At 48.6% G+C, this 27,912-nt stretch overlaps 1 protein-coding gene across 1 annotated transcript in view; it reads left to right on the forward strand.

Moving 5' to 3' along the window:
* Myo18b (myosin XVIIIB) overlaps nucleotides 1-27,912 on the forward strand; it is a 208,631-nt gene that overhangs the window by 91,088 nt on the left and 89,631 nt on the right. The window contains exons 30-34 of the mRNA XM_057764761.1: nucleotides 1,801-1,924; nucleotides 2,765-2,965; nucleotides 5,871-5,981; nucleotides 8,397-8,501; nucleotides 19,024-19,176. Of these exons, the coding sequence (XP_057620744.1) occupies nucleotides 1,801-1,924; nucleotides 2,765-2,965; nucleotides 5,871-5,981; nucleotides 8,397-8,501; nucleotides 19,024-19,176 (694 nt within the window). The remainder of the gene's footprint in view (nucleotides 1-1,800; nucleotides 1,925-2,764; nucleotides 2,966-5,870; nucleotides 5,982-8,396; nucleotides 8,502-19,023; nucleotides 19,177-27,912) is intronic.

Genomic DNA, 27,912 nt, shown 5'->3' on the forward strand with positions numbered 1-27,912 from the left:
TCCAGGTAGAGGCATGGGGAACCCATGGGGTGGCTGAAATCTCGGTTCAATGAACATTTTGGCTGAGCACCTCTAGTGATAGAATGTTCGAGAAATCAGAGGCATTTCTGTGTGTCTCTCCAGGGTCGTCTCAATTGCAGGCCCAGCTGCCTCCATCATCCACAGCTCCACACCATTAGAGTTCTCCATCCCCATCTTGGCTTCTGCATTCAAGTGGTCCAGAATGGTTCTATCTGGTGCTGGAGCCTTGTTGCCATAGATACCCCATGCATGGGTCACAAAGCTTCATTCCATGAGCTGATGGAGCTCTCAGAGTGAGCCTCATGTCAGCCTACTGACCCTGCACCACCTACAGAGATTGGGGCCTAAACAAACCCATTGTGTGTGTGTGTGTGTGTGTGTGCGCGCGCGCGCGTGTGTGTGTGTGTGTATGTGCACGCGAGCACACACGTTCCAGAAGTTTGGGTCTATAGGAGCCTTACTTTGGCCTCAGGTGTCGTACTAAGAATTCCTCTAGAACACTGGTCACTCTCTTCCCCCTGCTGTTTTACCTCGCCTGCCCCAGGGCATGGACAGGTAGATTGGCTATGAGGCTAGGGAAGCTTGGCTCAAGCTCACTTCTGCCACTGTGGGATTTGGGGCTTAACCCTCACGCCTCTTTGAACGCCTGTTTCTTCTTTCATACATGTACCTCCCTCTGCTGTTCTGTATCCTCCTTTGGCTCCCTATTGATGTCACGTGCGAAGTTTTAGTGACTGCAGAAACCTCAGCCCAAGGTTCAGGATATTGGAACTGCCTGATCATCACCATCCTCTAGATATAGGGGCAGCAGACAGCACCTCTGAAACGATGTCACCAACAGCCAATCAGAAGCTTCAGGGCTGTTCCAGAATCTTTCTAAAGAGAGCTCTGATTGGCTTTCTTGGGAACCTGGGGCAATGAAGGACATCTGCTGTGACATCTTACACAGGGAGTCCTTGTCACTAATGTCCATGATCCAGGATTGTTGGGACATTGGGGCTTCCTGTGTGTGGCTCAGCCACCCTCCCTGTGGCCTAGCAAGGCTCTCTAGAGGGAGGCTCACCACTGATGAGGTGGAAAACCAGGAAAAATGAGAAGGCTAGTCCCACGGTGGTCACCTTTATGGAAGGGCAGGAGGTCCTTCCTTCTTCTGATGACCTGTAGGTCACCTCCTGTCCCCTAAGGAACAAGTGGCTTGTGAGGGTCTGGCATGCCATCTGCAGATGGTGCTAGCCCCTGTGTCATGAAATGGAAAATAGAGCCATGGGCATCTACACATTGGTCAGGGACACTTACATGCATAGCTGGCCAGGAGGGGGAAGGAGTGTCCAATTAGCTTCTCTCTCTCTCCCCTCTCTCTTTTTCTTTCTCTCTCTCTCCTTCCTATCTCTATTTCTCTCTCTCCCTTCCTATCTTTCTTCTCAGTCTGTTTCTCTCCCCTCATTTGTCTCTCTCCTCTCTCTCATCTTCCCTAATATCCAAATTCTTTAGTATAAACCAGTATTCTTTATTTACTCCTTAAATATACTTTGAATTTTTTTGTCTCCGTTTTTATCAGGTTTTCAATATTTGGTTAGAAATCCTTTAGAAACCTGAAACCTCCTCCATGTTGTTGGAACAACCTGGAGGTCCCCCCGCCCAACAACCTCACACAGGGAAAACCCATTCGTTCCCTTCTCATCTCACGTTTCTCAGCACACTCACAATTCTATCCACACCTGACCCTGCCTCAGTTTCCCCTACCGCAGTTCCCTCATGTATCCATTCTGCCTTGGTCAGGTTTGACTTGCAGCTGGCCCAGGCACTGGGGGAGTCCATGTTTGAGAAGACTCTCAGGGAGAAAGTGAGCCAGGAGAACAGCGGAGTTCGCTGGGAGCTGAGTCAGCTGCAGCAGCAGCTGGAGGTGAGCAGTGGGGACTGATGCAACCCTAACCCTAACCCTTCTGGACACTCTAGAATCCCCAGCATGCACTGTTGCGGTGGACAGAGGAAGAGCCCTGAGTGGGTGCCATGGTCCACCAGGCACCACTGTTCTCAGCATGCCCTCATGATGCCCACACACTGTGCTCCAGTTCCAGGTGCTACCTGGGAGGTCCTAGGGGATCAGCAGAAAAGAAATCTGGCTCAGTCATGACCTCATCCAGGAGCCACTGCCTGCCCCAAACAGTCTCTGATACAGAGGGAGTTTGTGATATCAGCTGCTCCTTCTCCTTCCTTGACTCCTTATGACCCCCCAGGATGAGCAGTACACTCTTTAGCTAGCCATTTGTCCTCTTCATGAGACTTTACCCTGGATCTGCTTCCCTATTGAATGGTCACTTCCAGGCCCTCCTTAATGCCTCAGCATGGGCCCAGTTGAGGGTCAGCATGGTGCCAGGCTTCCTTTTCCAACAGGACAAAGAGAGTATTTCCCTGACAAGCCCTGAGATCCTGAGAAAAGCCCTCCCTCCTCCTCCATTCACCGGTGTTCCCCTGAGCCTTCTCAAAGAGTGACCACACTGGTGTCTCCAAGAATGTTGTGAGGGGCCAAGAGATGACTACCCAGGTGTTAGTCATCTCAACCCTGGAAAACCTGAGGCAGGAGGATCCTGAGGATGAAGTCAGCCCGAGCTGCATGGGGAAGCCTTGTCTAATGGTTTTGAGCGTGGCATACAACTGCACTTGTTAGCAGAGGGTGGAGACCTTCCGGGAGATGTCATGTGGCCATGCGTCTCCATCCATCCCTCTACCCCTTTTCTTGTAGCAAAAGGAGCAGGAAGCCTCGAAGCTGAAGCAGGAGGTGGGAAGGCTGCAGGGTCAGAAGCGGGAGCTGCTGAACTGTGCCTCTGTCGGGGAGCAAGGCGTGGCCAGCCTGAAAGAGAGGGTCTGGGAGCTGGAGTCCAGCGCCCTTGAGCAAGAGAAGGTCCACAGCCAGCAGGAAAACACCATTAAGCAGCTGGAGCAGGTAAAGAGACCCTCCCTGTCTGGGGGATGCTCTGCCCTGGGTCGGGTTCTTCCACAGAGCCATCTCACTGCTGTTCCTCAGCATCCCCTCGAGAACCTCAGAGAAGCCAGCCCCTTGCAGGATTCCTGCCTCATGGCTGTCCCTTGCTATTCTTGGTAATGGCCACACCAAGCCAGACGGCACACTTTGCAGTGCCCTCCTCAATTAAGATACACGTTCCCCAACAGAAAAGATTTTCTTTCTTTTTTTTAATTTATTTATTTATTAATGATTTCTGCCTCCTCCCCACCACCGCCTCCCATTTCCCTCCCCCTCCCCTGAAGAAAAGATTTTCTGATTGACTGGTTGGTCCTGCATTCTTCTCAGTGCCTCTGTCTACAGTCAAGGATGACACCAAGTGTAACTGTTGATGCTCACACATGACTAGTGACCAAGTATCCTGCACTATCGATCACTGTCTGTGTATGAGACTCAGCCCTGCGCTCTGCCTGGCCTCCTCTTGTAATTCTTTATAAGAATCTCATAGGACATGGGAAGATCATGCCCTCCATGGATGTGGAAGCTGAGGCCTAAAGTCAGGGGGTGGGGTGGGATTTGAACTGGAGTCCTCGGACCATAGTGGCTCAAATGTCTACTTTGGACACAGAAGTAGGAAGACGAGCATTCTGGGCTTTAGAGAATATGCAGCGACTGCGGGAGCAGGCGACTCCAGTGTCCTAGGAAGGCATCTGGTGTCTAGGTACATGCCGAGCCACGGAGCTTGAAGCAGTTATGAGACACATGCATAGCAACAAAAAAAGTCTAAATACAGCAATGCGAACCAGAAAAGCACAAGGTAAAGTAGATGCTAAGAGCCAGTGTGGTGGCTAACACCTGTCCCTAAATTCTTGGTGTCTGAGACAGAAGGAATGCCATGAGTTCACACCAGCCTGGGCTACACAGAGAGTCTGAGGTCAGTGTGGGATACAATAACAGACCCTGCTCCCACCCACACCAAAATAATTCACCATCCAGAAATAGACACAGAGGAGAGAGGGGACAATGGCACAAAAAACTCATGTGCTTATACAATAGCGGCAGTGTTAGCATTCCTGGTTTTTCGAGATACAGGGAGTGCGGGCCTTGTGTTTTTCTGTTCGTGGTGTAAAAGCCACCCAGCTTTTCAAGGAGAGGGAAGTTCCAGTGCTTAGCTCTAAATTTCTGTTGGAGGGTTCCCTGCCCACGGTGGGAACACGTGCCAGGTGACATGAATGTCTAGATGGATGGGCTCTATGCATTCTGTTGAGGTCAGGGTGCCAGCACTTGCATCTCACTCAGCCTCGCTCCTTTTCACAGGCTGAGGCCTCATGGGTAGGAGACGCAAACATAAACAGTTCAGAATCGGGGTCTGGAAGGTCTCCCATGCTCACGAGGGCCCAGCGTGCTTTCCTTGCTGGTCTTTTTATTAAACACCTCGTGTGCATCAGATGCTGCCTGGATGGAGGAGCAAATCTGGCGTCCGGTGCTCTCTGCCTCCCCAAAGCTCAGAGTCCTGCTGGGATCAAGAGCACCTTGAGCGTGTTGATCTAGTCTTGGGAAGGCCTGAGGGAGACAGACTCACTGGAGGAATGGAGAGCTGAAGGCACAGTCAGAATAGCCTGAACAAGAGCTCCGGGCAAGGCAGACAGCTCCCGCAAAGGCCCAGAGGCCACAGAGTCATGTGATACCTAAAGAGTGGCAACTCAGACGGACTCCTGAGTCCGCTCATTGTCCGCAGGATCCCAGGCCAGTCCTGGGTTTTCTAGCTGGTTCCCTTCTTTTATGGGAACCCTGCCGACCCTCAAGCCTCAGGTCTAATTGATGAAGTTTGCAGTGTCCACACTGGTGGGAATGTCAAGGCTGGCAGAGCACTTTGCGACAGCCCTGGGTGATGTCCGCAAGCACAAACAAGCCATCAGGCATTTGTGAAAATCCCATTATCATTTCTTGAAGATTCCTCCCAGCACCAGGGAGAGTTACAAGCGAAATAAAGGAACTGTGATCTTAAGCGTGGAGACAACACACCTCCAGCTCCCCCGCCTGAACTTGAACTAGCGGGGAAGAGAGGCTGAGTTGATGCTGCAGTCACACAAGAGAGAGAGAGAGAGAGAGAGAGAGAGAGAGAGCCTTGCACGTGTCCTCCCAGAGGCCGGGCAGATATTTATTGATCTCTATAAGGCACTTTTTCCTGGGAGTTTTATGTTAACTCATATAAGCTTGACATAAATGGTATTGTAGATGTCAGGAGTGCCCACGAGGCTGGAAAAAATGAACAAGAAATATTGTATTTCCTCACACCACCCCTCATGTGGGATCATCCTTCCATAACCCCTGCCATTGTGCGAGGTTGCGGGAAGGAGCTAATTTAATGGGGCTGTGCCAGGGGCTCTGACACACATTGTCTGTTAGCGGCTTCAGGTTCCCCACATTTTAGGAGCCCAGGTCTGTTCTTCTGTTTCCTAGCCTTGTCTCCACATTAGAGACAACAGTTGCAAAATTCTAAAACAGAAGATCTTAGGTTCCTTGGAGAACATCAAAAAGGATTCTCAGGCTGTGCCTAAAGCCAGTTGGGAGAATGTGGTGGATGAGTAACACCGTGGGAAGGGGCAGAGACCATGCTGGGGTGTTTGCCTGCTTCTTTTGCCATTTCAGGGCAGGAGGGAGGCGACTTCACTCTGAGGCACACATTAGAAAGGAAAGGCAAGGATGTTGTTGGCAGTCTGGGGACACAGATGTCAAGGGTGGTGTGGAGGGCTGGGGACACGGGGGTGAACCTTTCATGCTCCATCCTTGCTTGCATGGAGGCTTGGAGACAGGGGTGTCAAGGGTGGCGTGGAGGGCTGGGGACACATGTGTGGACCTTCATGCCCCATCCTTGCTTCCCCAGCTTCGCCAGCGGTTTGAGTTGGAGATAGAGAGGATGAAGCAGATGCATCAGAAGGACAGAGAGGACCAGGAAGAAGAGCTGGAGGATGTGCGTCAGTCCTGCCAGAAGCGGGTGTGTGAGCTGTGGGCACAGTGCATCCCAAGGTCCCACCGGGGAGGATGCTGGGACCTAAGATCTGCAGGCATGCTCAGTCTATGACCAACTGAGACCTTTGTTCCCTCAGGGATTTCAAGGGTCTGGGGTCCAAAGTCATTAAGTGCAATCATAGAAGCTTCTAGAACTTCAACACAACACAACCTCTGCCACATGACAGGCTGTGGGTGCAGGGAGCAGCACTGGGCTTCTCTAGTGGCCCTGCCCTGTGTCCCTGCATTTGACCCACACTTTTTGCTCACGTTCCTCAGTGTTCTGCACCTGAGAACCAGGTCACTGCTGTCCCAGTCAGTCCATTATCTCCTTCACCATCGCCAGTGCACACACACGACCATGGAGACAGCCTTCCCGGAAGGGCGTCTGCACCGTCTCTACCCACTCCACACTCGTCAGCCCTTGTCACTTGACACTTTAATACAGTCTGCCGCCGCCAGTGTCCTCACCTACGCTCTGTCCCTGTTGCTGAACATGTGACCAATTTCATTTCTGCTGTGATGGCCCATAGGCTCTCGTTTGGATGAGGAATTGGTAAATCCCTTCCTTCAACAGTGGAGTTTTCGCACCCTTTCCCTCCTCCTCCCATCCTTCATCACACTTGGGGCCACAGGGAAACATTCTTCACACTTTCCCGGGATGTGTTTGACCCAGATATTTTATGACGGGGTATCTTTCTGAGCAACTTTTCCTTTTAGAAGCAGACAAGAGCATGACAATATCTTTCTTTTGGGCCGTTTACACTTACACTGTTTATTTATTTAGTGTATGTACGCGTGCGTACTTGCGGTTGCATGCACACGTGTGTAGACATGTATGCCATGCAGGACACCATGTGAGAGTCAGTTCTCTCTCTATGCGAGTTCAGTCCTGGAGATTGAACCCAGGCGACTGAGCGTCTCCTGCTGAGCCATCTTGCGAACCCAGACTATTTCTAACTCAGCTTTTCATGGACAAATTATAGAAGGCAGGTGGAAGCCTTCTTCTCCTCATGACACTGAGAGCAGCTTCCTTTTGACTGGCAACCCTCTTCAATGTCCCTCTCCACAACAGGAAACAGTTAGACCTGAGGGGATGCTGTGGGTGTGTGGTGGCAGAAGGGACATGAACTCCTTTCAGGAGTGCCAGGCCTCCAGATGGCTCCAGGCACAAGTGGAGGACAGAGGGGATGTGATCCCACCTGTGAGCGAGACTTGTGGAGAGTCAGCAGCTCCCGCTGGGCACTCCAGTACAGGACGCCCTGTTTGTTAGGTCCTAGCTGAGGACTCTGAGTGAGCTGCAAATTAAACAAAGTGCTGTTCACAGATTTCCTAGTTGGGGAGAGCGCTGTAGCCTAGGGCTTCCGTGAGGGTAGTCACTACTTACTGACCTGGGACCCGGTGCTGGCCCAAGAGGTCCCAGTGGTGCGTCTTGTAGATGGCAGCCTCTTATTGTATTCTTAATGGAGAGAAGAAGAGGGAGAAAGAGTGATTTCAGTTCTCCGGTGTCTTTCTTTTCAAGAGCGCTAACCCTGTTGGGGCCCCACCCCCATAGCCCCCTCTGACCTTAACCCTTCCAAACAGCCCATTCTGAATCCCATCCCACTGGAGGTTAGAGGGAACTCACACAGCCCATAACACCAAGTACCCTCCTGCGTGCCTAGGTTGGTGTCTCTTTCAGCTTACCATAATAGAAGGCCAGGGAGACCGATGTGCACCTTAACAGCCTGGCTGCCAGGTGATCCACGGCCTTGAGGGTTCAGGGTGCTGGGGGAGAGGAGACGGCTCAGGGGGTAAGGTACACGCCGCACATGCATGGCGACCTGGGTTTGGATATCCCCGCCCACTGTATGAAGGTGGGTGTGAGTGGAGTCTCGAGGACTCCAGCTCTGGGGGACAGACACAGGAGGATTCTGAGAGCTCACAGGTCCAGTCAGTCTAGTCAATGGGCAGGCCCAAGATTCCTTGAGAGACAGTGTCCCAAAAATATAACATGAAGAACAAAATGATAAAAGAGATACCAAACACCAAACTCTGGCCTTTACATGTGCACACACAGGTCAATATATACCTGTATGTATGCATGTGCACACACACACACACACACACACACACACTCAGCATGCTAAGATTAGAAAACACCCAAGCAGTGGCCATAACTACAAACTTCATAGTGTGGGGTACAGAGTCCCCCAATCTGGCCAGCTTTTCCTTTACTTGACTAGGTCCCAAGCTTTTAGGTTCCTAGGCTTTCTCACAGACACACCCCTCTCATTAACTAGGCAGCCTCCCTTAGAGTATAGCCACAGGCTCCAGGTTCCCTCCTCCTAGAACCCTAGCCAGGACTCTTTCTACCCAGGGCTCATTCAAGGATGCTCACCTCTGCTCCTTGTACCAACAGCTCCGTCAGCTAGAGATGCAGCTGGAGCAGGAACATGAGGAAAAGCAAGTGGCTCTCCATGAGAAGCGTGATTTGGAAGGCTTGATTGGAACCCTGTGTGACCAGGTAAGGTACACACAATGGGGACATTCGAGGGGATTCAAAACCCACTTCTTGGTTCAGTGAGATGGATAGGTGCATGAGAAGACCAGTCACAGGGAGAGCCTCTTCTTCCCTGTGTTCCCAAAGCAATTCTTCTCCATCCATCCTTCCTGCCTACATTCACTGGCCCATCAAAAATCTCCAGAATGGGGACCGACAGAGTTCTTAGAACACACCAAGGAGTAAACAGAAGGGCCCCGGGTGGGTGGGCAGATGAAGCTGTGTGATCTTCAGTGGCTACTGGCTGTGAACTGTGGACAATGCTTGTACTATCAGGGTGGGTATGGATGGCCACTACGGCCACAGCAAACCTTGTAGGGACAAGATTTTCCAGGAAAGTATCCAGACCAGGAGCCAGACAGATGTATCTTCCACCTCTGCATTTAGGTGAGCTTATTAATTGATCTAAGCACGTGGAGCAGGAGAATTCCCCAGGCCTGGATCAGTCACTGTTCTGGGGTCCTTGGAATAGCTCTATGGCATTCTGAAAACAATGTTTCTTGTGGTGGGGACAGTCTTATATTGTGGGATGCTGAGCACTCTGGTCACCACGAGCTGCCTTCAGCACCCTTCCCAATATGCCAATTAGAAAAGCCTACAGACCTTTCCAAGTGTCCCTAGACACATCGCTCTCCCCATCTCCCTACACCACTGTCCACAGCAGCCAGCAGAGCTCAAAGCCGTTCTGATTTCAGAGCTGGGAGCCCCCCAGCTACTGTGACGAGCTGGGCAGCAGGAGGAAGGCTATATTTCAGCACCAAGCTGCGGTTGAGAGCTCTTGTCAGGTCCCCTTGGGTTTAGGCCCATGTGCTGAGGAAGAACATTTTGGAGGGGACATGAGGTGAAGCAATGGGCTCCAAACAGGGCAGCCAGGACCATGAGAGACAAAAGGGGATATAGACGAGACCTCCAGGACGCCCCCTCCCCACAGTAGACCACTTCCTCCAGCCAGATCCTTCTACTAGGTGACATTTAGGGAGAGCCAGTGGGTGGAGGCTAGCATACCAGGACCAGACCATGTCTGAATTACACCAGCAGCAGGAGATAAGCCTTCCGCACCTGAGCCTCCAGAACCACTTAACATCCCAATGTCGTGTTGATGTTTTTATTGTGATGTAACATGAATTCTAATGGGTCTTAGCAATAAAAACTCAGACTCAGATATTAGGGGCTGAAAGCTGAAAGATCAGAGGAACAAAGCAGCCAGCTACCAGTTCTTACCTCTATGAAATTCTCAAAACAAATGGGGTATCCTGTCGCTACAAGTCCTCAGATGGAATCCTCAGACTGACTGCAATGAGCTCCTGTCTTCTCCCACCTCCCACCTCTCTCTGCCCAGCCCTATCCCTTCCTGTCTCCACCTCTCTAGTGTCGGGATTAAAGGATTGTGAGCCACCACCGCCTGGCTCTGTTTCTCTTTTAGACTGGATCAATCTTGTGTAGCCCAGGGTGACCTTGAACTCACAGGGATCCACCTGCCTCTGCCTTCTGAGTGCTGGGATTAAAGGTGTGTGAGCCACCACTGCCTGGCCTCTGTGGCTAACTAGTGGCTAGCTCTGCACCCTGATCTTCAGGCAAACTTGATTTGCTACAGCACAAACAAAATACCACCACCTGTGGTCTTTGTCAAACCTACAGAAAAGCAGGCACGTACGTGGGTGGTGTGTGTGCAGTCACAGGGGTCACACAAACAGAAACACTGCCTCGTTGTTGACCACCTGATAGGGACACAGTGCTTCCTAGCCATCCGGAGGTCTCTTTCCTAATCTCCCTCCACATCTCCCTCCCTTGTCTTTTGCTCCCACAGAAGAAAGCTTGACACTGGCCCTTGTCCCTTTCACGCTGATTTTGAGTGTAGTCCACAAGGCTTCCTACAACTGGAATCCAACGGCCTCACTGTTGTCCTGACCTCAGTAAACCTTTTCTGTCTGTGTGAGCCCTGTGCCTGCCTCTTCAGAAACAAACCACAGCCTTATCCTCACTCGTGGCTTACCATCTGTGGGAGTAGCATCGTCTCCAGGGTGTGTGACTGACAGAAAAGAGCCCCTGGGGAGGATCTGCTTTTCCACACCCCACAGACGTGGCCTAGCCAGAGTGTGTACTGTCACTTCCAGGAGCCGGCGCTGCCGGTCCCTTGTCCCTAGGGAACTGTGTGATCTCCTCTCCAGGACTCATCCAGTCATGACGACTGGCTTCTGTATTTTCTGGGAATCGCTCATGACCTGCGTATAAATGCTAATTAGTTTCTGATAATACACGTTTCAGTGACTCTGTCTGTGGATAATCCCCACCTTTGTCTAATAACAGCCCTCAGCTAACCGAGTCTTTAATGCAGCCAAATTAACCACATTTATGGCTTATGCTTTTCTCCTTGAAAGCTGCTTTCATCAACTTCAGTTCATATTTTACCATATGTCTTAAAGCTCTAAATTTGCTTTTATGTTATGATTAGGTTTTAATTCATCTTACGTGGGTGTGTGGTATGAAGTCAATACCTATGTTTTTCTGCTGTGTCTAACCTTCATCTTTTCGCCATCCCTCATGCCGTGGGTGTGTGCAGGTCCCCATTCTACTTGCTCCATGCTCCTCTCTGCCCCTGCACTATCTGGTCCTACTGATTAGCTTTCGATAAATTACAGTGTCCTCAATGGCTTTAACCATCAATTTCACACAGCTCAAGTCACCTTAGGAAGGAATCACGACTGAGGGATTACCTAGAACAGGTTGGCCTGTGGGTCTGAATGTGGGCAATGATGTAGGAGGACTCCGCCCACTGCGGGTGGTGCCAGTCCCTAGACAGGTGGGCGTGGGCCATATAAAGAAGCTAGCAAACCATGGCAAACAGCATCCTCCAGGGTCTCTGCTTCAAGGTCTTGCTTATGTTCCTCCTCTGACTTCCCTTAATGGTGAACTGTAACCTGGAAGTGTAAGCCATTTACACACACACACACACACACACACACACACACACACCCTTCCTTCACCAAGTTGTTTCTGGTCATAGTTTTTATCACTGCAGCAGGAAAGAAACTAGAACACAGGGCATCATATTTTGCTTGTCTTTGAAAATAATCTTGTCCTCTTGAGTCTCCAGTGACCCTAAGACACACGCTGGGATGTAGATGAGTCATAGAGGACTGGCCTAGCCCACATAGGACCCCATGTGCCACACACAGAAACCCGATAGGAAAAGATTTCAAGAACACTTGCTGTTTTTGTAGAAGAGCCAGGTTCTATTCCCAGAACCTACACAGTGGCCACAACTGTCTCTAATTCTACCTCCAGGCTATCCAAAGCCCCCTTCTGGCCTCTGTGGTTACCAGGCATGCACAAATGATATGCAAACATATATGTAGGCAAACACACATACACATAAAATAACAATAAGTAAATTTAAAAATGTAAGGAAAGGGATTCCAGAGGTAACTTGATTCGTCGGAATGGCTGCTTTGCAAGTCAGACTGGAGACAACTGACAGTTCATGTTAGCACACTGTGTTCTTGTCCGCAGCCCCATCCTGACTCTATTTATTACAGTCTTTATTTCTTAACCATACAGCTCACAAGCATTTTAATTAGATTCATTCCTAGCAAACTCTTGGTTCCCTCAGATTTACGGCCAGTATATTTTCCATGTTTTGATTTTTATTAAGCTGCCTTCAGGCCCGTGAGACACCCCCACAGCATTAGCCTTGTATCTAGCAAACTCAACAAACTCAGTGTTTTCATGTTTTACCTGTCAATTATTTTATCTTTTCCTACAATGATGATCTTACAATTTGGAAATTAGAACACTTTTGCCTCTGGGGGCAAGGAAAAATCTCAACTGTTTCCAAAAGAAACGTGTTGCTGGTTCCCCTCCAGCTTACCCACTGGCCTCTGGCCGGGGCTGCATGCGGACGTATTAGGAAATGCGCTTTTCTTGTGTGAATGCCACTAAGAATTATTCATGTGACTATCTCCAGTGTGTGTGCTATCAGTACTTCTTGTCTGGTTAAATGATCTTCACCCATTTCCAGATCTGGAAAACTCTCAGCTCTCACTTCATGCTGTTCAGCGGAGAACTCCCCAGTGTCGGCTCTGCCCAGACAGGAATGCAGGGTCTCCCAATCTGTCTCCCACACTGATTTACTTAGCCATCTGATTTTTAATGATTTATCATTATCATTATTATTATTATTATTATTATTTGTGAGAGTCCTTGTGTTGGAATGTGCAAATAAGTGTCGTGCCTGAGGAAACCAGAAGAGGGCGTTGGATACTCCAATATTGAATTACAAGTGGTTGTGAGCCACCATGTGGGTGCTGGGAACTGAAGCTGGGTCCTCTGGAAGATCAGTGCTACTCTTAGCCACTGTCCCTTGTTTGCCCCGAGTCACCAGATTGCTAGCATTTGTCCATTTGGATGATGGCACTTGAAGTATTTTTCAAAACTGAAATCATGATATTTACAACTTTATTTCCTTGTAGTGTTTGTTCAAGATCAAACTAACCTTGTGAAATCCATGTGCACCTGTTTTCAAGACAGTGGTTTTTAAAGTTTGCATATGTGGTTCTTGAAATTTTGAAATACTGCTTTTTAACCCTTTGGGGTGCAGGATAGATGGTTGATACTGCGAGGTGCTGCTATTGCATGAAGTCTGACCTTTCCTCTCCTTAGTGAATGATTTTGGGAACAACATCTTACTAAATCTCTGGCCTTGCATCAAACTTTGTATATATGCTGATTCAGAGCTTTTTCTGCAACAGTTCCTTTTGACTGGAGCGCGTCTGTCACATCACATGGTCTGCTTTCTCAATCAGCAGCATCATGCTTACAATTCTTTTACTGCTACCAGAACTTGGGGAAAACCATCTCTTGTCATTGTCAAAGACCCCTCTTGTGTATTTATAAGCACCCACTCTTATCTTCGCTTCATCTTTCCTTCTCGTTTCCATTAGTTTGGGCTTTGTTCTATTTTGAGCTTGAGTCGAAAAATTTTAACTTACAGTCAATGTTCCTTTGGTTTAGAACTGCATAAATCTTTTAAAATTTCAAGTGCTAGGAGCATAGCTATCTAGTAGAGCACTTGACTAGCAAGTGTAAGGCCCTGAATTCAAACCCAGCACTGCAGAAAAATGAAGAGTTAAAAATTAAAGTATTAATCTGATGGAAGTAATGCTCTGACCCCTGGGTTGCTGTGTCTCTGGTGCCGTGACATCCTCAATTTTGTCACCTACCTTGAATTCCCCTTTTTTATCACACACATCATTTAGGAATTAGATGTTAAGTGACTAACACTTGGGATTATTTAGAGGAACGTTTGACGGAATTTTCAACATAATGGCATTTCTGACAGCAGCAGGGTGGGATACCTGGTATTTTTCATTGACATCGCTTGGATCTCCATGTCACTTTAATTTGTGGTCAAGTTTAATAAGACACTGAATTATTGATTTACATTGGTGGGGGCTCTGTATATAGATAATCGATCAAAGTTGTTAATTTTGTGATTTAAAGATCACACAAAAATAGAAAGCCATGCATCATTAAAGTATAAAAATGTGTATATACTTCTTTACGTGTCTGTTACTACTGACTTTTGGTTTTTTCTGCTTGCTCTGTAGCTTGGGGTTTCACACCCCAGTGTGAGTGTGGATTTGCTAATGAGTGTGTTATAATTTCTCTTTATGTATTTTGTGGTTGTATACTTAGATGCACCCAAGTTTGATATGGTTTTGTTTTCCTGGAAGATTGTTTACTTGGAGACTACATGATAGCATTCTCTTTTCCATGAGTGATTTTGCCTTATGTTGTTCTATTTGATTCTTCCAGTCACTTTGCCTTCAGGACCCCCTTGATCTCTTTATTTTCTTTCTTTTTTTATTTTTTTTGATCTCTTTATTTTCAACCTCTACAACTGTGCATAAATGTGCACATGACTAGCTCATGTTACCTCTAAACACCCGAACAATTTTAATCTGATAGTTCAGTCTCTAACTTCTCATTGGAGAATTTAGTTCATTTACATTTATTGCTATGACTAGTCTACTTGAACTTATTTAGGTTCTCTCATTTTCTGTTTAGTTTTGTTAGTTGTTGGTTCCTGTCTTTGCCCTTACTTCATGCCATTTCTGTTTCTCAATAAACCGATGCTTTTTATCTTTTCTTTTGTTCTACTACTAGAAACTATTAACTATATTTCTATTTTTTTAGTGGCTAGTTATAATTTTTCTAATGTACTTTAGTTTTTAAAAATATATCAATGGTGTTTGCTCCACATAACTGAAAGATGTAAGACTTTGAGAAAGTGAAGTGACTTGTCCAGGGTTGGGTGATCGGTCAGTGGCATAAGTATTTGAAGTGAACTCAGCCTGTGCTATTTTACAGTCTGTAGTTTTCATATCTAGTAACATGTTGTTGCTTAAAATTTCTTAGTTTGGCATGGTGGCACAAACTTGTTATTCCAGCACTTGGACAGTGGAGGCAGTGGGATCAAGAATTCACGGCCAACTTGGCTACTTGGAGAACATTTTTTTAAAGTAAAAAGTTCTATGTCCCATTAACTTGAGACAAATGCTTGTGGACCATCTTTGTAGACTGTGCTCTCAGGCAGGCCCTCTCTATAACCCTTTTGCTGTGCAACCATACACAACATATTTTTCTCTAAGCCACAGTTTCCCTACCCACAAAGTCCATAGCTGTGTCTCTGAATCACACTGACTAGTGCTCAGGAATCACACTGACTAGTGCTCAGGAATCACACTGACTAGTGCTCAGGAATCACACTGACTAGTGCTCAGGAATCACACTGACTAGTGCTCAGGAATCACACTGACTAGTGCTCAGGAATCACACTGACTAGTGCTCGGGAGTTTGTTTTCACAACTGTTCCCAACAGCTTGCCTTTATGATAAAAGGGAAACAACCCAGGTTGGATGCAGTTTCCAGAACAGCGTGAGTCATGCAGATTCCTCACTTAATCATTAGGCTCATTTATCCAAATTTAAATCACTGAGCTCTCAGAGTGCTACTCAGTTCGCATTAATGTAAGGAAGTTCTCTCTGCTCCCTCCTCCCTGTAACCCTTAAGATGGAAAGGACAGCTCGAGCTGAGGCTTCATTGTGGATTCTGTTTACACAGCTTCCTGGAAAAGGCCGGCAATGCCAACGTTTCAAGAGACTGCAGTGGCAACAACGCTCATAGTCATTCCAACCACATGGCCAGTGCCATTAGCAGAGGAGGCACTGATGCTGACTTGTTTCTTAGGAAAGCTGAGTGTTAACTAGAGGGAGAGCGGACAAAAGAATAGGAAAAGCACAGAACCCGTGCTCATCACGGTAAAAATCTGACTGTGCAACAGGGGAGTGTGGGCTTCAGGAAACCGTCCCATTAGTCACAGTGGAGCAGTGGAGACCCACATGCTGAGCTGAGGTCCTTGGATTCTGCATTCCCACTTGGTGGCACGGTGGCCCAGGTAGATCTTGTGCTTGCAGCATGCCCCCATGTCCCTGTGTTCTGAGAGGCCCAGGCCATCTCTAACTATGTGACATGCCCATACCTGAAGTTTGTATGCCATTGTATTGATCATACAACAGTCCACATGCCAGACCACATATCCTCTCTCTTGGCTCCTGAAGGGCCCTCTTATCTGGGGCACTTTCCTTGAATCACTAGCTAGGAGCAGCTAGCTCCCAACTTCCGGTGCCTAGCTCCTCTGTGTCTCAGAGCACCTTCTTGTAAAAATTAAAGAGCTGGAGAAATGGTTCCATGGTTAAGAGCAATGACTGCCCTCGCAGAGAACCTTGGTTCAATTCCTAGTACAAACATTTCAATCCACAACTGTCTGTAACTCCAGTTATAGAGGATTTGAAGCTTTCTTCTGGCCTCCACAGGCACCAGGTACATACACAGTACACAGACAGAGGCGCAGGCAAAACATTTTTTTTGTTTGTTTGTTTTTTTGTTTTTCGAGACAGGGTTTCTCTGTGGTTTTGGAGCCTGTCCTGGAAATCCCTTTGTAGACCAGGCTGGCCTCAAACTCACAGAGATCCGCCTGCTTCTGCCTCCCGAGTGCTGGGATTAAAGGCATGCGCCACCACCGCCCGGCCAGGCAAAACATTTATACAATGAAATACGATAATGATGATGATAGTAATGATGATGGTGGTGATGGTGGTGATGATGGTGATGGTGATGATGATGGTGGTGATGATAGTGAGATGATGGTGATGGTGGTGATGATGGTGATGATGATGGTGATGGTGGTGATGGTGATGATGGTGGTGATGGTGATGATGATGGTGATGGCGGTAATGGTGATGATGGTGGTGATGGTGATGATAATGATGGTGACGATGACAACGTCAGCAGCACACACACCTCTCTGGTAATATAACTTGCTAAAGTTGCCCCTTTCTTGGCACAGCAGTTGGGTTCATACCCCAACTCTGTGTCTTCCCCAGCGAACCACCCTTATCATCATCAGACTCCTCTCCATGCATTTAGGCTGTGTGCCCATCCCGGGGATTACATGTAGTCCACCCCACAAAGCATTGAGAATCCTTCCTGTTGCTTAGAACTCGTCCTGTATACGTGAGCTGGCATTACCTTCTTAAAGGCAATAATAACAACAATGTGTATTTTAAGGGATTGCCACAGGAGTTAAGTGCGACCACACGTGACAGAGTGTGACAGGGTGCCCAGCATGCAGCACAGCTGAGCTGAGCTCCTGAGCTCCATCCCCCTGGCTGTGTATTTATACCACAGACCAGCATTTTAAATTTACCACAGTAATCCGTCTGAGGGAGGAGTCTGTATTTCAAGAACCAACTCATCTTTCGAAGAATTCCAAGCTGGCCGTGGAGAAATCGTGACATGAAATCTGTGGGTGCCCGCACCAGGTCATCGAGCAGTAGCTGTAATCCTGCGCCTGTAAAGTACTTGACACGCAGAGGGCTCAGCCGCTCATTATCACACCTGATCCCCTTCTTATCTCAACACAGAGAATAGGGATTTCTCAAAACCCTCTTAGAGACTAGAAGCCTTGATTCTGATGGATGGCAGACTTCGCCAGGGTTCCTGCCACCAGAAAATGGTGTACTGGGGTTTAGAGCCTAAGCCACCTCAGTCTTAACCTATATTCCTTTTGGTATATTCTTGGGCATCCTTAGCAGAGAGGAGGCATCTGGCAGGCAGGTAGGCAGAGATCCCCAAGATGAAAACTGAAGTCCCTATGACAGAGGTTCTCAACCTTCCTAATGCTGTGACCCTTTAATACAACTCCTCATGTTGTGGTGACCCCCAACCATAAAATTATTTTCATTGCTACTTAATAACTGTAATTTTGCTACTGATATGAACCATAATGTAAATATCTGTGTTTTCTGATGGTCTTAGGCGACCCCTGTGAAAGGGCCTTTGACTCCCAAAGGGTTCATGACACACAGGCTGAGAGCCACTGCCTTATGATGAGACACCCATTTTATTCTCAGTACCCACCTATTGGCTGGCCCCAGGGTCTTTGCTCTGTCCCTGGATGTTCCCGGGACAAAGAGGCTCCTGGTGTCTTTAAGGGACACTTACCAAGCTCACTGGGGTCCCAGTGTGATTCTGTCTATCCCACGCTTGGGCTGCACCAATCTCATGGACCTCTGGGAATCAAGACATCTAAGTCACTGCCCTGATCCTCATGATAGGGTGTGGCATCTTTGTGACCTTCTTCTGTTCCCCAATAAATTTAGAGTTCTGGGGGAAGGAATCTGTGCACTACTGGGCAAAGTTCCATCCACAGAAAATGGCTCCTGTGTCTGCCTTTAGACTGGCAAAGGCAAGCTGCTTTGTGTGTCAAAAGCTTCATTTGGGTATTTGGAAGGAACACAGCTGCTATTTGCTGAGAACCATGATGGACCCCATAGCAACCGGCAGTATAACTGGGGGTGAAGGAGAGAGGGCCTCTGTGTGGATCCCACTTGACCTTTAAACATGTTCCACCCTCTCTCTCACACACACACACTCACTAAATCATGAGTGTCAGTGAGCCCTCCAGGAGGTCCCTCATGCCTACTGCAGTCACTAACCCCCAGGGCTGCCCTAGAAAAAGGCATCTAAAGCATCTAGAAACTCTTAGCTTGATGCAGAGGACAGAATGAAAGGAGCTGAGCCTTCCAGATTATGGTGATATCTGTGGATTCTTGTACATGGTCCTGTGGCAACCCTGGGGCTAAACAAGGGTGAGCAGGTATCTAGTTTCATAGCATCCTGGTGGTTGGTGCTGTGTCATTTGGCATATGAGAGTGGAAAACAGTCCTTCTGCTTTCAAGATAGGATCTCACACTGTAGCCCAGGCTAGCCTCCAGTTCACAGCAGGCCCCCATCTCAGCCTCTCCGGTGCTGCATTTAAAGGTGTGCTACATGAGAGGCAAGATTGAGCCCATGGAGCTTAGATCTAAGAATCTTGGTCCTGGCCACTGCTTTCCATCTAAACTAACCATTCTTTGGCTTCCAGATTGGCCATCGTGACTTTGATGTAGAAAAGCGTCTCCGCCGGGACCTCAGGAGGACACATGCTCTGTTGTCTGATGTTCAGCTCCTTCTGGCTACCATGGAGGATGGCAAGACATCAGTCAGCAAGGAAGAGCTGGAGAAGGTGCACAGTCAGGTGAGAAATGCCCTCGTCGGGAGAGGGAGCTCCTCTGGGAAACACGGTCAGAGGCTCCCACCCATAGGGAGGTGGAGATATGGACCAGGAAGCCACAAGGCAGTGGGGAGTGAGGGGCAGGACCTGCTCCCTTCTGTTGGGTGGAGCCAGTTGTATCTGTTTGGAGGGCATAAGCAGATTAGGACTGGGTAACTGGCTGAAGGTAGTGTATGTGAATGTATGGACGCTTTTGGTGGCTACCAGGGCTGGGTATAGGAGACACAGCTGCAGGGTTAATATTGCATTGTCACCTCCTCATGGAACGGAGAACAGCTTTGGCCATTTGACTGTCTAGGTGGATGCTAATGATGTAGGTTAAGGTTTCATGAGGGTTACCAGCTGCCACTGACCGGAATCTTCTCCCTGCCCGCCTCCCACGTATTGAATGCTCGGTGCATGTTGTCACCTGCCATCTCTGTACAGCTTAGTACCATCCTGTTAGCCAATGAGCAGAGGCTTACTTGCGGATTTCAATGGTTCAGTCTGTGATCACTGCACCCCATCCTTGTGCTGAGGTAGAACACCATGTGAGAGAAGGCATGGGAGAGCAGAGATGCTCATCTCATGGCCAAGAAGGAGGGAGGGAGGGAGGGAGGGAGGGAGGGAGGGAGGGAGGGAGGGAGGGAGGGAGGGAGGGAGGGGGGAGGGACACTAAGCAAAGGTCCATCAATCCAGGAGACACAGTGCCACCATCTCACACTCTGTGACCTTTTCTCTACCCTTAGTGGGTCATTCTCACCCTGTTCCACCATTCTGGCTTGCTCCAGACTTCCTTTGTCTGGCACTAAAAGTCTTGTGTCCTGGGCAAGGCAGGACACTCGCTCACTCTGTGTCCTCTTTGTGATTTCAACCAGATGCAGTTAGTCGTCATGAGAGCTCCAGGGGAGCAGAGGGCACCTCATGGCCGTTTATAGATGGGACATTTTGCCCAGCGGCGGTGATGTGTGGTTAAGTGACATGGCAGTAAGTGACCTGGGACCTGAAGCTTTTGACTCTGAGTCTGAACTCTCTGTCACACTGCAACCTGTTACGTTAGGAGGAGAGTGGGGAGGTCTGGACATATTATTTCAGCTGGGGCTTGAGCACCTCACAGAGTGACGACCTCACATCCCTTGTTCCTGCTTCACAGCCTCCAAGTTACCCCTACCCTCAAGTGGGTGTTCTGACAGAGGAGATTTCTCCCCTCCCCCTCTCCCTCCTTTAAAAGTGTCCCCTGCAATCCCTCTGCAGGGTTAAGATGTGTGTTCCCAGGAAGCAGCAGTGTTTAATGAGGGCAGCTTGGGCACAATCAAAGAGCCTCATTCTCCTGAAATTCCTCTTTCCTGCTCTCTGTATCCGGCTCCCAACAAAGAGATCCACAGCCTCAACTCTCTCCGCTGTTGTCATGGAAATGACTGTAAGGACAGAGCTCCTGGACCAGAGGTCAGGGTACAGTCACTTTGGCTCCTGGCACACGTGTCCGGATGCAGGAGTCAGAGCTAATTAGATAAATCAGTGATGGCTCCTGGTATCCCTTCAACTCTTATCTGGTGTCTGGTGTGTGTCCTATGCCCGAAGGCCCCGGGGACAGAGACAGGGCAGGCAAAGTGGGAGGGAGAGTGAGCCTCTGCATGTAGCTGCTGTGTATAGCCCTGAAAAATTTCCTCCATTTGCCCATATGTTTGCTCATTGGGCATTTATGCAGCACCTACTGCATGCCTCATGATGGCTGAGGTACGGGAAGGATTATCAGTAAGGCAGGTATGGTACCCACCTTATGAAATCCATACCTGATGGAAAAGACGAACAGCAGCCCAGATGCCAGCAGTGGGGGACTTTGAGGGAGAGAGGAAGAGGCAAAGTCCTGGGTAGGGAAATGCAGAGGTGTCCACTATCTGGGGTCAGTTTCTTAGGCCTGGAGGAAGGAAGAAAGCAGGGAAGGCTTGGGTTTCATCCCAAGTGGGTAGGAAAGAAGTCACTGGCAGTTTCCAGTGGAGCCTGATTTGTCTGCATTGAAGGGACTTGCAGGTGGGATTTGGTTGGCGACAGTGTGTGTTATTTCAGAGGAGCTCTGCTGCTGCCTAAGCAGCCAGAGATTCCACTGTGCTCAGGAGAAGCCAGGATCTAGGGGACTGACTGAGCACTTTATCCAAAAGTATGTAACAAGACAGGCCTGGAGCTGTGGGTGCCAACTATCCTGGGCTCTTGAACACTAGCTTACCTGATGCTGTCCTTAACCTATGTACAGAGTCTTGTGTGAACCAGGCTTGACCTCAGAGCCTTGAACACGGCTACACGGCAGCAAGCTGAGCATTGTTCTAGAACATCACGTTTCTAGTTATCTTCCCTCTCCTTTGTTCTCAGGTCTGGGCTAGAAAAAAATCTGCTTTCTGTTGATTGCTTGGTTTGATCTGGCTACATAGCCCAGGTTGGCCTTGGCCTTGAACTCTCCACCCTAGACCTTCCAAGTACAGCAATTTCTGTGTGAACAACACAACCAGCTTCAGATCTGAATTTTAAACAACCACATCAGGGGCCAGAAGCCTCTTGCCTACAAAATTCCCTTCCCCTTGGCAGTTCAACCATTTGGCTGACCATGGGGTGATATTTATCTGATCTACCTCAGTTCCATTACTTTGAAAAGATCTGAATTTTGAGTCCAGAGCACTTTGTCTGGTGTTGCTAATTTCATGTTGGGAGGGGACACATCCAGCTCTCCCTAAAGTAGAATGTGGTCATCACTTGTTGCTGCAAACACACTAATGGGGGCCTCAGACACGGGGGTGGACCCTGGGCATTTACAAGTTGCTCATGGAAGGGTGGACCCTGAGGGAGAAGGTAAGGGTCATGGAGAGAGGTGTGCAACAGGTTCAACCCCTGCCTGGGTAACCCTGAGCCAGCCCTGCCTTTCAGGGACACCTGCATCATATCTCATAGAAGTGCCGTGCCCCCAAAGAACACCAGATCACAGGATCTGTAGACTTCCCTTTGTAAGATCTCAAGAATTGGGGTTGGGGATGGAGCTGGTAGAACGCCTGCCTGGCGTGTGTGAAGACCTGGATAAGGCAGCTTCCATCCCAGGCCTTGGGGAATGAAAGCAGGGGCATCACAAGTTCAATGTCATCCTCAGCTACATAGCAAGTTTGAGGCCAGTCTGGGCTACACAGGACCTTGTATCACAAGAACACCCTCTAAAATCAAACCCCTCTAGGACAACAGATAGAAAGAATGCCTTGGGCAGAAGTTCCCTCCTCCACTCACCTGTACGGGCTCCTCCTCAGAGTGAAGGGTTGGGGGGCATCTTTGGCTTCTGGATACAGTGTTTTCACAATGAGCTAATCAATTCCCATGGGGTGTTTCCCCTGAAACTAACCTGGAAACAAGCCATTCCAACAACCAAGATGGATAATTGAGATAATCGTTGTGCCGGTAACATCTGTGAAACTAGGGGTTGGCAGGAGCCACCTGCTCCAAGGAGAGAGTGGAAGCCAGCGGCGGCTCCTGGGTGCTGATTAGCTCTCTGTTCACTTAGTCCTCATTGGATCCGTGGCTGTGATCTCCCTTCGCAGAGGAGGCACGTGATTGGTTTTGCGATCTGGGGGTGAGGGGTTGCACACGGCTCTGTTGTTTACCCACGTCATACTCAGGGCCCTGTTCTGTCCTGCCTGCTAAGACCAAAGCTCCCATCGCGGGTCTCTGGCACTGCCCTCAACAGTGCACCCAAATTGGTGTCCTGTGCTCTGCCTGCCTTTGTTAAAAGCCACTTGTATGTCTCCTGCCTGGAAATCTCTCAAATTGCTGACTTTGTGTCTTGTCCAGAGAGGTTTTATGTCACCTCATTGGGGTCCCTTATGCTGGAGATGAAAACCAGGGTGTTGACAGAGGTTTCTGTCTTGCCCAGTCCTGTAGCCATTCAGTCCCAAAGAATCACACAGAGGTCTACATCAATTATAAACTGATTGGCCCAGTATCTCAGGCTCTTCTTATTAACTAATTCTTTTTTTTTTTTTTTTTTTTTTGGTTTTTTTGAGACAGGGTTTCTCTGTGGTTTTGGAGCCTGTCCTGGAACTAGCTCTTGTAGACCAGGCTGGTCTCGAACTCACAGAGATCCGCCTGCCTCTGCCTCCCAAGTGCTGGGATTAAAGGCGTGCGCCACCACCGCCCGGCCTTATTAACTAATTCTTATATTAGCCCATAATTCTTGTCTATGCTGGCAATGTGGCTTGGTGCCTTTTTCAGCGAGGGCAGTCACAGCTTGCTTCCTCTACAGCTGGGTCATGACTGGAGACTGTTTCCCTCTTCCCAGAATTCTCATGGCCCCACCTCTACTTCCTGCCTGGTCACCCTGCCTATACTTCCTGCCTGGCTACTGACCAATAAAATAATACAGGTGACAGGATAAAAGACTATTGTCCCACAGTACTTCCTCCCTTTTATTTTTAAAACAAGAACTCTGAATCTAATATTTTTAGTTTAGCTTTTCGCCTGACCATTATCCATAACAACATGCAGTCAACATTCTAAAGAAAGAAAAATATCCATAGTCCATTTTTAGGGAATGTGGGTGTAGTTTTCTAGGCTACTTCCTGCTGATTGGGGGAGTTGATAATCTTATGGGGACCTAAAGAAAATCTAGAATTATGATCAAGTCCTGACTGGAGTATCCTGTGGAGATTGATCATCTCAGGCAGCAGTCTTTGAACTGTTCTGGATGTAGAACTCAGACATCTGGGCCATTCCTCCTATTGGAGATTTCTCAGGGGTCTTCCTTGGTCAAACCTGATTTTTCTTAATGCAGAATGAATCCACAGTCCCTCATTTCCTGTGGAAACAAAAGCAAAACCTCTTCTACAAAGTAACATATCTTTTGACTTAAATTTTAAAGTCAGAGTGTTATGTGTAAATATACATATATTTAATCTAGCAACATTTATAATCAAATGTCTTTTATCAGCTTTTTCTCCTTCCTCAGCATTCAAACAATTCAAAGGGAACACAATAACATACAGTATCCAGATTCTCTGTGTGTTTTCCATCTTTACTTGGCTTTATTTTAAATTCTATTTCTTTTCTTTTTATTTTTAATTTTTGGCTTTTTGAGACTAGGTTTCTCTGTGTATCTTTGGCTGTCCTGGAACTCATTCTGTAAACCAGGCTGTCCTTGAACTCACAGAAATCCATCTGCCTCTGCCTCCCAAGTGGCTGTGGCTTACTGGGTAAAGGTCCAAGCATGTGCCTCTGGTGACTCCACGGCATCTCTCTGACTCCACCCACCTTTCTCCCAGCATTCAGTTCCATCTTCCCGGCCTACCTAAGTTCTGTCCTGTCATAGGTCCAAAGCGGTTTCTTTATTCATTAATGGTAATCACAGCACACAGAGGGAAATTCCACATCACCAGGACTTTGCATATCCCAGTGGGGTACTGCCGTCAGCCCAACCCCGCCCACCACTTGACCTTTGGAGGAAGATTCTGAAGACCTCAATACAGTCTTGGTTGCTTGCATGCAAGATCTACAAACTTCCCACCATCCTTTGAAGCAAGTCTAGGTGCTCTATCCGACCCATGCGGTGTCCTGCCCAGCTCCTTCTCCCCAGTCCTACCGTCATCTCCAGCAGTGTCCTCCACTGCTGCCCTCATGTCTACTCCACCTTGTCAGCGTTTCATGAGCTATGCCTTTGTGGGGCTCTAGTTTCCCCCTTCAGCTTCCTCTTTGCCCAGTGGGTATCTGTCCTCTGAAGTTGACTTCAGCATCCTTTCTCAGTGCATCTACGCCTCCCACGGCTGGGGCGAAAGGTCCCAATGTCCTGCCCTCATTCCTGTGTCACTAGCCATCGCATTTCCTCCTCCTCTGAGGTCACAGAGGCTTTAAGAAGCAGAACTGTAATTTGAACTCAGATCCAGAGGTCCAGAGGTTGACCCTGGGGCATCACATCCTTCCAGAAACTCTGGTGCTCTGGTGGGCCCCTCCCCCAGAGATGGTGATTGGGCCATTAGACCTTGCCCATCTGCACCACAAATTCCCAGCTGTGATTAACTACCAGCCTGGGGTTCCCATCAGAGAAGACTGATAACCCCGGATCTATCCCCAGTGCCCTTAATTGGGGCATTTGTCACCATGTGTCACCTACGCCTCCTTGAGACAGTAGAGGTAATTAACAGGCCGGGAAAGATTCCCTGATGGGAGCCTTTGTGCGACCAGGCACCTTGGAGACATGTCTCCCCAGCCTGCAGCCCAGAGCAGTGGCCTTACTAGGTGTTTTATTTGAAGAACTTTTGTTTTTTCCTGTTAAGACGATGTTAGAGGGAATTGATTCAATATTAACCTAACCTCCTGTCAGGGGAGATAAAGACTGTGTTATAATTGGCTGGAAACGTGGTGGTCACAGGTCTGTTCACCCACAAATATTGACACTTCCAAGGCGGTGATGAACGAAGCATGAAGAAGGCTCCGCTTTTATATCACAGGCAGGGAAATCTAGTTGTCTGTCTAAAGGATGGCTTCTGCTTATCTGGGGTGGGCCAAGCAAGCTGCAAAGCCTGAGCCCCCAAGGCGACACTAACAGGGGAATCAATTGTTTGGCCACCACCAGGCACCACATGCAGTGCATCCTGTATCCCCAGAAAAACATGAACCCAGTGGCTTCTGGGAAGCCAGGGCTGGTGCTTGGAAATGTGCCTGCAGGAGCAATTCCCCAGTGACCACACAGGCTGCCGGTCACCTCCACTGAAGGCTGGAGCACTGCCACCCATGGGAGGGAGGACGGGGAAGAAGGAACCCTGCTAGACAAGAACTGGGTGAGACTTGATGTGTAGGAGCCAGGGAAATGGCTCAGTGGACAAGACCCGAGTTTAGGTCCTCAGTATCATGTAAAATGGGTGCCTGGCTGTGGGTGCCTGTACCGCCAGTGTCGGAGACAGAGACAGACAGGCTTAGCCTTAGAGCTCACTGGCTGGCCTAATTGAGGCAGTGAGCTTCCGGTGCAGAGAGAGAGGCCCTGTCTTGAGGCAGCAAGGTAAAGGGTGATAGAGGAGAAGACCCTATGTCCTGCTTGGACCCTGAACGCATGTGTGTGGGTGGGTGTGCCTGCACATTCACATACACATATGTGCCATGCACCACACACACACATACACACACACACACACCGAGTTTCTGGGTTTTGCTGTTGTTGTTGCTTTTTGCCTCCCTGTAGCCCATGGGTGGGGGTTGATTTCACTTAACTTTGCCACATAAATATCTGCATGCATCCTCAGTCTGGGCCCTAAAGCTGCCAAAGGGGCAAAATTTTTCCTGTCTGTTTCTGACCCAAAGGTGGAAGACTCCCCATGGCACCCACAAACTGAGACTTTAGGGTTTGCCCTCACTTTCGTCCTTGGCAGCAGTTTCTTTATGCTATAGAGTTAGTTCAAGGCCAGGCTGGCCAATTTAGTAAAACCTGTCTTAAAATAAAACAAAGAAAGAAAAAAAAAGTCTGGGGATGTACCTGAGTGAACAAATGCTTGCTGAGCATGGGCAAGCCCCTTTAGACTACTCGAGACACATGAACCAAAGTCTCCATGTAGAACAGGACAATCCTGAAACATTTAGAGAACTAAATGACGATGATTGTCACCAGGTAGTGTTGGAACTTGTCTATTGGATCTACTGTCCACAGACATGGGTGACATTTTTTAAAACTTAAAAACACAAATATATATATATTTATATGTATACACACAGACACACAGTTGTGTGTGTTTGTGTGTGTGTGTGTGTGTGTGTGTGTGTGTAGGGGTATGTAGGTGCCCATAAAGGCCAGAAGAGGATGTTGGAGATGCTGGAGGTAGTTAGATTAGAGACAGTTGAAAGCCACCTAACATGAATTCTGGAAACCAAACTTGGATCCTCTGGAAGAGCAGCAAGTTCTAACCACTGAGCTACCTCCCAGTCCTCAGTGGATACCATTTGCAGAGACAGCTTTTGCTGAACATGGTTGGGGCTGTCTGCAATGTGGATTGTAGGAGATCCTCTCTGGAGAAGCTCTTCAGGCTGAAGGTGGAGTCTCCCAAATCCCAAGGTGGCATGCCCAGCATGAAAGTGTCCAGTCTAGCCCTGCAAACCCTGTGGAATGTCCCCTGTGGCATTTTCAAATCCCTCAAGTTGTTCAAGCAGACCCAGATGTCTAGGATCTAAGCTCTCTACGGAATACAGCATTTCTGCTCCACCTCTCTCCATATGTCAAGCTGCCTTGTCTAGAAGCCCTGTAAATCCAAAGAAAACATTTCCCAAGTATTTAAAGCAGGTGGATGGCTTCTCACAGGAAAGAAAAGCCATCCCTGGGCTTATAGTTGCTGTGTATGAGAGGGGGATCTCAGTCACCCTCTCTGAATGCTAGTGGTGGTGCTGGAAAGACAGTGAGCGATGGGGAGAGACAGTGAGGGGATGGAGGCAGTGGGGGCAGGGAGGCAGTTGGGGGAGACAGTGGAAGGTCCCTGGTGAGAGCTACAATGGGGAAGAGGTCTGTAAGCAAGAGTTGTGTGCGGATGGGTATGGGGGATCCAGGAACACTTGGGTCTGGAGCCTTGAAGACTTGAAGCTGACCTTGTCAAGTCATGTGTCACCGTCTTCCCCTGCCACTGCAATGGGATTCTTCATCTGTGAAAGGATCGGCTGTTTCATGGGTTGCAGTCGCCAACTGTATCTGGTGGCCACACAGGACCAGAGGGAGTGTGGAAA

Source organism: Chionomys nivalis, chromosome 3 (assembly GCF_950005125.1).
Source record: "Chionomys nivalis chromosome 3, mChiNiv1.1, whole genome shotgun sequence".
Classification (NCBI taxonomy): Eukaryota; Metazoa; Chordata; class Mammalia; order Rodentia; family Cricetidae; genus Chionomys; species Chionomys nivalis.